General features: G+C 40.9%; 1 protein-coding gene across 8 annotated transcripts in view; it reads right to left on the minus strand.

The window, feature by feature from the left end:
* The window catches only part of RIMS2 (regulating synaptic membrane exocytosis 2), a 345,902-nt gene that overhangs the window by 49,829 nt on the left and 283,027 nt on the right, over positions 1–13,046 (minus strand). For 6 of the 8 annotated variants that reach the window (XM_053395466.1, XM_053395467.1, XM_053395473.1 and 3 more), the window contains one exon: positions 1,693–1,865. The exons of the other annotated variants lie outside the window; for them this stretch is intronic. In XM_053395466.1, coding sequence (XP_053251441.1) covers positions 1,693–1,865 — 173 coding nt within the window. The remainder of the gene's footprint in view (positions 1–1,692; positions 1,866–13,046) is intronic. 8 annotated transcript variants of the gene reach the window in all.

Genomic DNA, 13,046 nt, shown 5'->3' on the forward strand with positions numbered 1-13,046 from the left:
GTATGTGTGTGTATTGCACATATATGTGCAGATTTATGCATGGAAATTCAGCTTGCATTCTGCAAGCGTACATGCACCCATTCTAGCTTGTCATTCTGAAAGTCAATGTAAGTATGAGAAGTGGAAATGAAATTTTCACAACCCAGCATCCATTCTGTGTTAGATTCTGCTAAGAGGCAGTCACTTGTTTCTAGTCCACTGCCCCTGGGGTTGCTTGAAGGTTACTGATGGAGTGCTGAGTCAACTTTCCTGGTTGCTACTGCTAATCTTTCCTTCTCACGAGAGACTGCTTGTTTGTCAGCAGCACACATGCAACTCATCCTTTGGACTGCCTATGTCTAGCTATTATAACAATGGGCCACTTTACATGTTATAACAAGTCACAGTTTCAAGCCTTGTTCTTGGCTTCCTCTCATGGCTTGTTGAAAAGAGATACAAAACACAAAAACTTGTTTACACATATCACTAAGCCAGCACAGTACTTAATTTCCTCCCTGGTCAGCAAAGGAGAAGCAGCGCAGATATAGTTCAAATTTCTGATTACAACTAATGGGAAACTGCCTTGGCAATTTGGATAACTGTATGAATTGATCATACAGTCAGTCGTTATCATCAGTCAATCCTTTGCAGAATGGTTAAAGATGTGTTATATATACAGGGGTATATATAACACATATTTAAGGGCAGGGGAGAATCATATAAATGGGTGTGATTAATCAAAAGATGCAAAGAGATTTGAAGGGTTATGAAATGCTAAGGCTACTCTAGTCATGAAAGGGAGGATTAAAAATGGCCTCTGTCTTGGCTGTTCTGCGCAATCCTGAACAAAATCCTGAAATTTTTTTGAAACCCCTCAATCACAACTTACTTCCTTTTCACTGTTACTTTTTTAAAAATACATTTTAAAGCACACAAGCCTTTTATGGCAATTCCAATAGTCTCTTTAATTGTGGAGTTGGCCACCCATGGGCCAATGTCTAAACTACAGACCTACGGTTCATAGCTCCTTAGTTGGTTTGGAGGAATGTGAACACTTGTGATCAGCTGTGCATGTTTGTGTAATCTTCCTTTTTTGACAGAGGAGGCTATATATCACATTATGCTGTAGGCATGCCATGAACATGCAAACATTTCATGTTTTCCTCACCACATCCCACAGTAAGGTCATTAATGTACTAGATCTACAGTAGGTTGTTTCTATAGCTCCATGACGTAGACTTATCGAATGCGGCTACTAAGATGTATAAATGAATTTCTAATATCTGTAAGGTACAATAACTAACTTTAAATACTGGCTTGAATTGTCAATAATAGGTTCATTTTCAATCCAGGAAAACACTCCACTGTCGCAGAAAACTAGCAGAAGATTTTAAAAAATCTTTTGGGAACTGTGTTACTTGAACCAAGTGGAATCGGTGGAAAGTTGATCTGCTGTTCAAAAATACAACCTTGTAAGTCAGAGCTTTCCAAACTTTTCATGTTCGCGACACACTTTTAGACATGCATCATTTCCCGACACAGCAATTCAGTCTTACTAGCAAACTGGAGGCTAAACTAACCCCTTTCCAGCCCCAGGAGGAGTGAAGGGAGTGTTCGTGCGACACACCTACACACTGCAGTCAACACTCTAATGTGTCGCAACACACAGTTTGGAAAGCTTTGTTGGAAGTGGTCAACTTTATATTTTCTTACCTAATTTTCTTGTTCCCTCTTGGTCTTTCTGACTGTACAGACATATAGCTAGTGCTGCTGAAGCGGGAAGCGCTACTGGTCCTCGATACAGCCGACACGTCGCTTACATCGCTGTCTGAAGACTTGTTAGAAACATTGTCAGAGCCTCGTTGAGGGTCCCGCCCTGGTCGATACTGTAAAAATGAGTATACAGATGAGTGTACAAATTTAGTCTATGTAGCCACAGTCAAACAACTGCTTACAACTTCTCTGTACCAGTACTGTTGCTGCCAGTTTCACAAAGCTCTTGCAGAATAGGGAGGATTCTATTTATTCAGCAATTACCGCAATTGCAGAACCTCACACAGAAATTTATTACATTTTGTTTACTTTAAACATTCCAGGAGTGCTTTTCAAAGCGCTCAGAATGGCTTCAATAAAATAAAAAATGCATTTCAAACTAAAACAAGTTGAATGATATAATAACAGCTAAATGATCCATAGAGCTACTACTTATTATTTTTTACCATAAACAGTTTTAGTCCTTGTGCAGAAACCCTGCAAAACCTGAAATGTGTGAGATATGCACTACAATGAAAAAAAACAGTTCCAATGCATTTATACATTTAACCCCCTAAATGCAAACAAAATGTCAGTACATGATAAAGGGCCTATGGTGTTTTTAGGTTATTATATACTGTTTCATCAATACTTCCATTTTAAAAAAATAAATGTAGCTGTGACAATTCTTTTGTTTATATATATTTTTAAAACTTTGTGCACCACAGCATCTGTGTAGCACAGCTTCAAGTTTTATACACTGCTTCTATGTCCATGCTAAATGCATAATCGGGACTCAGTAATTCAGTGTCTTAGGCCACACAACTTCAATATTCTAAGGAAGTGCCATATTCTCAAAAGAGTATACAGGCAGCTGGGAATCTATTTTGCCCACAAACTGATCTCCTTACATGGTCCATAAAAAACACTGCCAACTTCTTTTTACAGTCAGGTGTAATAATCAAGGACCATGTGTCAATGGTGGACTTTGGACTTTCAAATTTCAGCAGCACCCTGTGCGATGGCAAAATTTGGCACTCTTGTGCTCTGTTCTAAGTCACTGTTGCGGTACCCCGTGCTGCCCTCTTGGCTCGGTGCCCGGTGCAGACGAACCGTTTGCGCTCCCCTAAATTCACCTCTGCATGCGCCCAGGCATAGGTAGAGTATGACGAATTCCAAAAGTATAACATGAAAGTGTGACATTTCTTTCAGTTGCAAGCCTTTTTTTCATTTTCCTTACAGGTGAAGCAACCTCAACCAAAGCTTGATTTAATTTGGTAGGGACACCAGGGGCCAGTTCAAATTGCTTTTGGGGCTACATCCAAACTGTCAGCTGCCAACGAAACAACCCTGCCCAACAGCAAACAGCTCGACATCTCAAGGGTCACTGCAAGTTCTTTTGCTCCTCAAATAGAGCTTCATAATTTTTTGCCGCATAAAGAATTTGGCTGAAGAATCTACCTTGGTTGCAGATTGTGATGAAGGAGAACAAAACATATCTATAATCCAGGGTTCAGACAACATGCTACCCAAACCTTGGCTGTACCATATACCGTATTTTTTGCACCATAACACTCACTTTTTTCCTCCTAGAAAGTAAGGGGAAATGTCTCTGCGTGTTATGGAGGGAATTCCTACGGGTGGCATGCCTACGGATTTTCCTCCTCTAAAAACTACGTGCGTGTTATGGTCGGGTGCGTGTTATAGAGCGAAAAATACGGTAACTGAACTAAAAGGAGCAGGGAGGAGGAACAAACCAGCTGTCATTTCCTCCCTGGGAACCTGCATCTTCATGGTAAGCCACTGTCTGGATTAAGCATTACATGTGAATACAATCTGTGACTGCCATTTGTATTTAAGGGTATAAGACACTGGGTCTCTCAAACACAAATGCACACAAGCAGCTTGTTATACCCTCTGTTTCTTGGGTTTCTTCAGCCACCTATTCTTTATGCCAAGTGCTAAAAATTAAGGGTGGAATTCAAAGTCACATTAAGTATCTTGCTATATTGGCTCAAGGAATTCTGCTTGCGCAATGGAACACCCTCTCCCCCTCTCCTTGACCCCCCACACTCCCTAAACCAGTTTTAGGGGTTTCTATAACTCTTTGGAGCAGAATTAGAGAAGGTGCAGTGTGTGTGCGGAGGTGAGAAGAAGAGGGAAAGTTCAGCTGTCAAGTGGAATTCCTTGTAGAAGAAGAAGAGTTTAGATTTGATATCCCGCTTTATCACTACCTGAAGGAGTCTCAAAGCGGCTAACATTCTCCTTTCCCTTCCTCCCCCACAACAAGCACTCTGTGAAGTGAGTGGGGCTGAGAGACTTCAGAGAAGTGTGACTGGCCCAAGGTCCACCCAGCAGCTGCATGTGGAGGAGCGGAGACGAGAACCCGGTTCACCAGATTATGAGACTACCGCTCTTAACCACTACACCATACTGGCTCTCCAGTACTGTTGGGATGCGGTAGCTGAATACAGCCCAATGGGTAGAAAATAGAAAATAGAGTTAAATAAAGCAACTATATTTAAGTTGCAATTGCTGGCCATGGGGTGGGATATGTTGCAATTTGATATAGCAGGCTCAAGTTTTAATCCCTACTTTGTAGCAGAGCTCATAGGATTCTTTTGAGGAAGTCATTATGTGTGATGGCTGTTTATCACAGCCGTATTCATCCCTTGGTCACTTAGTTTACTCTATGACACTATTCATGTAACAAAACAGGGTAAAGTGTGTATGCAGAATAGAGGAGGAACATAGTAACAGGCTTCTACCCATTCACTGAGACTTCTGCATCAAATTTTCAGGGATGCAGTTTGTATACAGTAGGCTGTCTCTGCATGATTCGGAAAGAGCTGTCCATGTGCAAGTTGTATGCGCAAAGGCTCTGCAAAGAAGAGTTACTCCTGCTCCCCCATGCATGCTTTCACTCTATCATTTGGTTGCATGAACAGAGCTTAGGATGACTCACAGCTTAAATGTCTGAAATGACTCCACTGAATAGCACTGTTTATGAGGAGACATTACATTAAATTCTAACTGCGGTGTTAGGGCATGCTAATCTCTTGGATGACTACATTCTTAGGTTTGCTGGGAAAATGAAAAACATAAGCTGCTCCAAACTTTAGGAAATGATTTATATATGCAACAGAATAAGGTGATGGAATCCAGAGGTAGTTGGGTGGGCTGTGCCACTATAGCTGCTCCCACACACAGACCCATTACCAAGCCCATTTTAAGTTGTTAACACATAAGCATATATATACATATATACACATACATACGTACATACATCTATATATCCCTGAACAACTTGGGCTCCTCCCAAATCAATCTGCTCAGGTGTTAAAATCAGCAAGGCTCTGTTAGCACTGCCCCTGCCTCCTGTGGTTAGAGGGGAGGCAACACGTGAGAGGGACTTATCTGCATTGGCCCCAGGATGTGGAATGATTTCCTCCCAGGGGCATCTTGCGCCATCACTGTATACTTTTTTTGACAATTGGTTAAGGCACAGCTCTTTGCTCAGGCTTGAGTGGATGTGCTCCATTCGGTTAGCTTTGTCGTTTTACTTTATGATTTTAATATAGCATATACTTGTTTTAATTGTGATATTATGCAACCCACCCTAAAACCATTTGGATGGGCCCACAGGTAGAAATAATAAATAATTTTCATGCAAATAAGAACAAAACAAAAACCCATCTAGCACATCAGGGAAGTTGGGGGGGGGGGATTAAAAACATGACCTCGACTAATAGGGTCCACTCTACCACTTGAATTATTTCTTTTCTCATTCTCACATCATTTTGTTCTATGAACAAACCAGGCCTAAGTCGGACTTTATAACTGAAAACAGAATTGATGTTTGTCTAATACAATGAAGATATCGTATCCCATTTTAAGAATATTCTATAGTATAGTTGCCCCAAGCCAGGAGTTGTCATACGTAATTTTGGTTAGCTAAAGAACCAAATGTGTGTACATTTCTGGGTGAGATGCAGATAGTTGGTCACTGAAGGGCCTTTACAGTAGTGGCACCCTGCCTAGAGAACACCTTACCTAGAGAGGCTTGCTTGTCATTGTGGTCCAAGGTAAAGACTTCTCCTCTCCCCCCACAAGTCTTTTAACTTCGTTTAGTTTGGATGTGGGGTTTTGCTTTGTTTGCCTTTGCTACTTCGGTCTTTTATGCTTGGTACATTTTTATTAGTATGTGCTTATTGTCATTGAATTTTAATTTGTTTTCATTCATCTGTGTCAGGTGCCCTGATATTTTCTTGCAGAGCAGCCTATAAACATAGCAAAGGCATTGGAGCCCAGATCAGGATAGCCCCAATCAGATGATCAGCAATATATCATCTGTTCTAGGAGGGAATGAGAAGTATGCAAGCAGCTGTCAAGGGACTCAATGTGTGAAATTATTATAGAAGTATTAAAATTTATGAGCTGAAATATATATTTTTTTCTATACCAAACCCTGATATAGTCAAAACTACCTGCACTGCCAATATACAACAAGCAAGGAAGTACAGTAAGTCTGAGGAAACTGCTGAACCGAAGGTGAGATTCTAGATAAAGAATTATTAATGAGATAGCATTTAATGCACCTATCATACAAAAAGTAAAAACAAATATATGGTACAAAAATGACACATCTAGGTGTGCATATATGTATCTATCTGATCTTCTCAGAAATCAGTAATGTGAAGTTAAGCCAATAAATGAGCACTAATTTTTTTTAAAAAATCACACCAAAGTGGTATGGCTTTTCTTCTTAATTTAGCAAGGTGGACACTTTGTTTCATAGTAAACTTTTAACAGAGTTAGTAGAAAAGTGTTAATTAACTTGGATAAATATCTTTGCATACAAGTTACTAGGTAAAGATAAAGGTACCCCTGCCCGTACGGGCCAGTCTTGCCAGACTCTAGGGTTGTGCGCTCATCTCACTCTATAGGCCGGGAGCCAGCGCTGTCCGCAGACACTTCCGGGTCACGTGGCCAGCGTGACAAGCTGCATCTGGCGAGCCAGCGCAGCACACGGAACGCCGTTTACCTTCCCGCTGGTAAGCAGTCCCTATTTATCTACTTGCACCAGAAGGTGCTTTCGAACTGCTAGGTTGGCAGGCGCTGGGACCGAACGACGGGAGCGCACCCCGCCGTGGGGATTCGAACTGCCGACCTTTTGATCGGCAAGTCCTAGGCGCTGAGGCTTTAACCCACAGCGCCACCCATTACTAGGAGGAGTTAAATATTTGAAGGCTCCTTTGTTCTGCTGATGTAACCCAAAGTTTTTTTGTGACATTCTTAATAGTTTGTTCACTAGTAAGATGACATTTCATGTTTTTATCTATAGCCTGAAACAACAGAATCGTAGGGTGGACACATAAGAGGAGCCTGCTGGATCAGGCCAATGGCCCGTTTCAGTCCAACATCCTGTTCTCACAGTGGCCAACCACTGGCCTGTGGGAAACCCTACAAGCAGGATTTAAGCACAAGAGCACTCTCCTCTCCCGTGGTTTGCAGCAACTGGCATTCAGAAGCATTGCTGCCTCAAAGTGTGGAGGCAGCGCTTACTTTCCTTTATCTGTCCTGAATCTTCCAACATTCAGCTCAATTGATGTCTATGAGTTCTAGTGTTATCAGAGAGGAAGAAAAACTTTTCTCTATCCACTTTCTCCATGCCATGCATAAACTTCTCTCATTTTACCTCTTACTCTCCTTTTCTCTGAACTAAGAAGTCCCAAATGCTGCAACCTTTCTCCACAGGGAAGTCATGCCATCCCCTTGATCATTTTGGTCACCCCTACCTGAACTTCTCCCAACACTACAACATCTCTTTTGAGGTGAAGTGACGAGAACTGTATACAGTATTCCAATTACAGTTACAGCCTAGCATGGAAAACTGGCTTTTTTCACAGCTGCTGAATGCTGGTTTGACATAGTCACTGAGCTATCTGCTATGATCCCAATGTCTTCTTCCTGGTCCATCACTGTCAGTTCAGATCCTATGAGCATATATGTAAAATTAAGGGGTTTTTTTGCCCCAACATGCATCCCTTTACATTTATATACACCGAATTGCATTTGCCATTTTACCACCCGTTCAGTCAGGTTGGAGAGCTCCTTTCGGAGCTTTTGGCAATCTCTTTTTGTTTGAACAACCCTGAGCAATTTAATATCATTAGCAAACGTGGCCGCCTCACTGTTCACTCCTAACTCCAGATCATTTATTAACAATCTGGTTAAAAAATCACAGGTCTCAATGCAGATCCTTGGGGGGACTTGAAATTTCACTTGTCTCCATTATTTGCTTCCTGCAACCCATTCCTGAGCCACAATAGAACCTCTTCCCTTCTTCGATTGCAAAACTTACTGAAGAGTTTTTGGTGAGGTACTTAGTCCAAAGTTTTTTGAAAGTAAGAGTCTACTATGTCAACTGGATCACCTCTAGCTGTATGCTTGTTGACACTCTAAAAGAACTCTAATAGTTCATGAGACTGGGCTTGCCCCTGCGGAAGTCATGCTGGCTCTGTTTCAGTAAGGCTTGTTCTTCTATATGCTTGGTTATATTATCTTTGACAATGTTTTTTACCAGTTTTCAGGGGACAGACATTAATCTATATTGGCCTGTAATTTCCCTCCAGATGCGCCTTCCAAAACTCCCATCATTCATGACTACTGCCCATGCTTCCTGTGAATATTGGGGACCTGGACTCCAAAACATCTGGAGGTCAACAGGTTGGGAAGACCTGTTTTAGACCAAACCCTGGTGAAAAGTACAATACTCTCAGTGATAACATTTTCCTCACAGATAGCATTCCCGATATATGTTCTGAATTTGACATTTAAAAAATTATTTTGCCTCCTAAATATATATTAGTAATGTTTTGAAGCCAGCACTTACTACCTGTAATGAAATCTGACCATCAGCCATTATTTCATATTCCAGTTACAAGGCACTTTGTATATAGATATGCAGTTGTGGTAGCAACTATTACATATTTAATGACAATTGTACTTGAAGAAGCACTTCCTGCTTTCTATTAAAAGTAGTTTTGTTCTTTATTTTTAGATGGCATTTGAGCTCAAGGTATACTGTTTCATGACTGCACATTTAAAGCAGAACTTGCTTTCTCTCTCCACCTACATACAACAGATGCCAAAATTGTCGAACCTCTCTACTAATTACCATTCAAGCAAATGGCAATGGCCCAGTTTTATTCTTAGTTCTACAAGATGTTCCATTTGAAGATCCTGGCATAAGTTCGGCTCCTAATAAAATACTGTTATACCAGGTTCAGGAATGAACTGGAGAGTTCTGAGGGGTCTGCTCTTTGTGACAAGTTTAAATGCTGCATTTCAATCTTGATTTTTCATTATTTGTCATTGGATATGAAATTATATGATGGCAAATACACAAATTCTGAAAAAAACCTGATGTTTGCAGTTGATGAACATAGTTGCAAAGTTGCTAGAGCACCCTAATACATACATACATAATTTTATATGTATGCTGCCTTTCCACAGTTAAAACCATGCTTAAGGCAGCTCAAGACATGAAAAAACACATAATCACAAGCAGAACAAAAGTAAACAATAAAAAGTATCAAAAAGTACACAACCAAATTAAAACAACTTCCATATAATATACTGCTGCTGATCTCCTAAGGCTAGATCAGTTAGCCATTCAGTTGTGTGAGCAACATTTTTTGGTGGTTTCCCAATTCCTTCATCAACACGCAGGTCTAGAATTTGTTAATGGTATGCTATAGTTGTTCATATATTTTGCATAGTTTTATGTGAACATGGATGGGCGTGGTAAGTGGCTAAGTCAATGGTATCATCATTACTTTTTATTAGCACTCATTTCCCTGCAATGGGAAGTAGTAATCTTCAGGACACGTTGAACAAACAGCTGGGAATACATTTCAGAGGTGGGGAGGCACGATGTCTAGAGGCAGCATGCAATTTTCCCCTTGGTTTAAATTATTATTTTTTCACAAAGAACACTAAATTCAGGGTTTGGCCCTCCTTTTCCCTTTCAAGATCCACATTTTTGGGGGGTAACCTATTGAGCCCTGCATGCTGGTGGTGAGTGAAGCCACAACCAGTGATGTTCTGGAGTAAGTAACAGAGAATAAAAAATGTCCTGTTTCACTTTTTTCACATGGCTAAACTCCCAGTCTTGTGCAGGTCTATTCAGAAGTAAGGTACACCAGGTTTGATTGGGTTGCTCTCCAATAAATATAAATTAAGGGTTTCTTTTTTCTTTTTCTTTTAAAAAGTACAACAGGACCAAACAGCTATTGTTCTAAAGGGACAATGAAAGGAATTTATTGCTTGAGTTTAGTCACAAACACCATAGGTTGACTGTATGACCACACACAGGCTCCAAGATTTGTCTTATATCTGTGCATTATAAAATATTCCATTTACAGCAGCCTCATTACTTTCAAAGCTCAAGGACCTAGAGAAACATATATATAGATGTATAGGAAAACAGAACTTTAAGGTACTGGAAAGTATAGAAACAACAGGGAGAAAGACCCTCAGATGGAAGCTGAAGCACACTAACAAGCCTAGGACTTCACAGAATACCCAAAATAAATCAGAGAGACTGCCTAACAAGACTCCAGGGGGAACCACACCAAGTTTCTCCCTTTCTGCCTGTTCTGACAGCAGAGGGTCTCACTTCCAATGAGATGGGTCGGATGAGGAACATATATTTTTTTTCTGTGAAGAAGACACCAGAGAGGTTTTGCAACTTGTCCATGCAGTAGAGGAGCTAAAAGACAGGTGCAGTAATAAACAAACTTGTAATGTTATTTTCATTCTTCATCAGGTTCAGGTCCTTCAACAGAGTCAAGGAAGTAGACAGCCTCGCCAGAGTTCCTGAAGGACATATTTGTCCCATGATATCTGCACATTTGTCTCATGATATCTGTCCTCCGTCTGATAGGGGCAAAGACTAGTTTTATTGACTAGTCTCTCAGCTCTGTTAAAATTTCACCTGTGGTCAGCAATTTCTTTCGCATAGTCTGGAGACATTTTCATTGAGATTTGATTTTGACACCAGGTAAACTGCCCTTTTCTTAGTCCCAGAGCAGTTCAGAAGCATACAAAAAACAACAACAATTATGAATGCCATGGATAGGTCCCCCTCGGCTGTGAAACTGCATAGGCCCCATCTGATTTTAGGCTACATAGCCATCAGAAAGGCCATGATCTTTCTTAAGCAGGTTGGTCTCAAATGAAATACGATTCTTCTCCCACACCAACATTTCAAAGATCCATGTAACACACAAATTAGTCCTAAATGCTCTGCTTTCCAGGTTGTTTGTTTTGACCTGACTACTTTACTCTCTTCTGCAAGGGCAAAAAACTCTCGCTACCATTGTAGTGCTGCTACCTGCACATAGAAGGCTCAGATATCTACTTTCTCATTTGCTTCATGGATGCTTGGAGGCTGCTCACAGTTGGTATCTTTGGTCATCAATTGCAAGAGGAGAAATGGGGAAAATATTTTTTCCTCCTCAGAGTAGGCAATTATCAAGAACAGCTGGTGTAGCAGGAGTCATCACCGTTTAATTCACCTTACTGCCTCAACAGATTTTTTAAAAAATATATTTTTTAGAAATAGATGACATTAATACTTGTCCAACCCACTTTGGAAAGCAAAGTCTCTCCAAGACTTTATTATGTAACCAGGGCCAGAGCCTCTGAGTCTCCATCAGTAGGGTGGGAGTGGCCTCAGCTCAGCATGCTGCCCAGAAGGCCACACCCACTTTCACTTTACACTGGTTGCATAATGCAAATCCTTTTCTAAAAACCATGGTTTGTTTAACAAGCCCTGCATTCTGTCACATATGAGCAAATATGCCATGACTTATTTCTCCAAAGCTTGGTTCATTTTCTAGCTGCTCTTGCTTTAGGCCTTTGTAGCTTGAGTAGTGCCTGAGGCAGGATGGCTCAACAGACCATGGTGTTTCTGAAACTCAAGAGTTTATTTTTATAAAACTCTGCAGTGCCTCTCTATATGTGGTCTTTTTTAAAAAAAGAAAATTATATCCAGTGTCAATAGCTAAGTACAACAATGGTGAAAAATCTTGAAGGACACTAAGTTATGTGTAAAGGAGATCGTTGCATTAAAACCCTTAAGAATAACATAGATCCTTCAAAACTTTTTTTTGATGTTAAGGAAAGATTCCATTTTTGTAATCTACTGTTCTTTATATAAAGTTAAATCTTGCCTTTCATTACATTTTCCCTTGGGCATATCAGCAATTCCTATGAAAATTTCAAGAACAGCTGGAACAACTCAGGGACCATCTGGCCAGTTTTTATTCCCCATAATGCAAGGGCCTCTGGGTAATTTGTGCCACAATTGTTCACAGCAAAAAGATGGGCTCATTTCTTTCTGGTATAAGACACTGAGGGATATTTTAATTATGAACAACTTAATAGACTTGATGAGGGTAGTGAAAGAGAAATAGGTAAGCTAGACTTTATGGAGGGTGAAATGCTACATGAAATCTGTTAACTCTTGTTGAAAATATTGTTTGATAGATTGCACTAAACCGATTAAATAGCTCAAGAGCATCATAGCACAAGTCAGCCCTTGAGACGGCTGTGGAAAGCTGCCTACACACACTTTGCATATGAGACTTAATTCAGCATTTAGCACCAAAGATTAGATAGAACTGCAAGTCAGTGAGAGGCAAATATCATAAAGGGAGTGGCTAGAGTCTTACAGAAATGGCATACAGTTCAGGAGTGCTGACTGACAACCGATGGGCTGAGTCTGGATGCCTGACAACCTACTGAAATTGTTAGTGGTATTAGAAGTAATGAAGTGGGGGGAGAGAGAACACAACTGTATACAGCAGCACCAAGGGAAGCCTGATGGTGGCTGCAGCATCTGAAGGGCTTACAGCTATCTTGGGGTAAGATTGGGGGGGGGGGGGCTGAAGCCACTCTGCCTTCCACCCTGATGTGTGATGAGTTTTCTTTCTGAGCTGTTTGGTGATCATCACCAGCGGCTGGACATTATTGCAAGCAGAGAACCTGGAAGTAGCAGCTGCCCAAATGATCCACATTAATAAAAGGGTTTAGTTCCCTGCACCCATGACTAGCAATAGCTGCAGGAGCCCAGCAATGGGGACCCAAGAGCAATATGCTTCTGAACACGTGGAAATTGCTTTTTTGTTAGGTAGAACAAAACCGGTTTGAAAGGAGTCATAGATAGAATTGCTCTCTCCCCCTTCAGATCAGTCATCTGATGTGAGAAGAGGGTGGTTTTCAACCCCATCAGGGTGCAGAGCTGG

This window comes from Podarcis raffonei, chromosome 7 (assembly GCF_027172205.1).
Source record: "Podarcis raffonei isolate rPodRaf1 chromosome 7, rPodRaf1.pri, whole genome shotgun sequence".
Classification (NCBI taxonomy): Eukaryota; Metazoa; Chordata; class Lepidosauria; order Squamata; family Lacertidae; genus Podarcis; species Podarcis raffonei.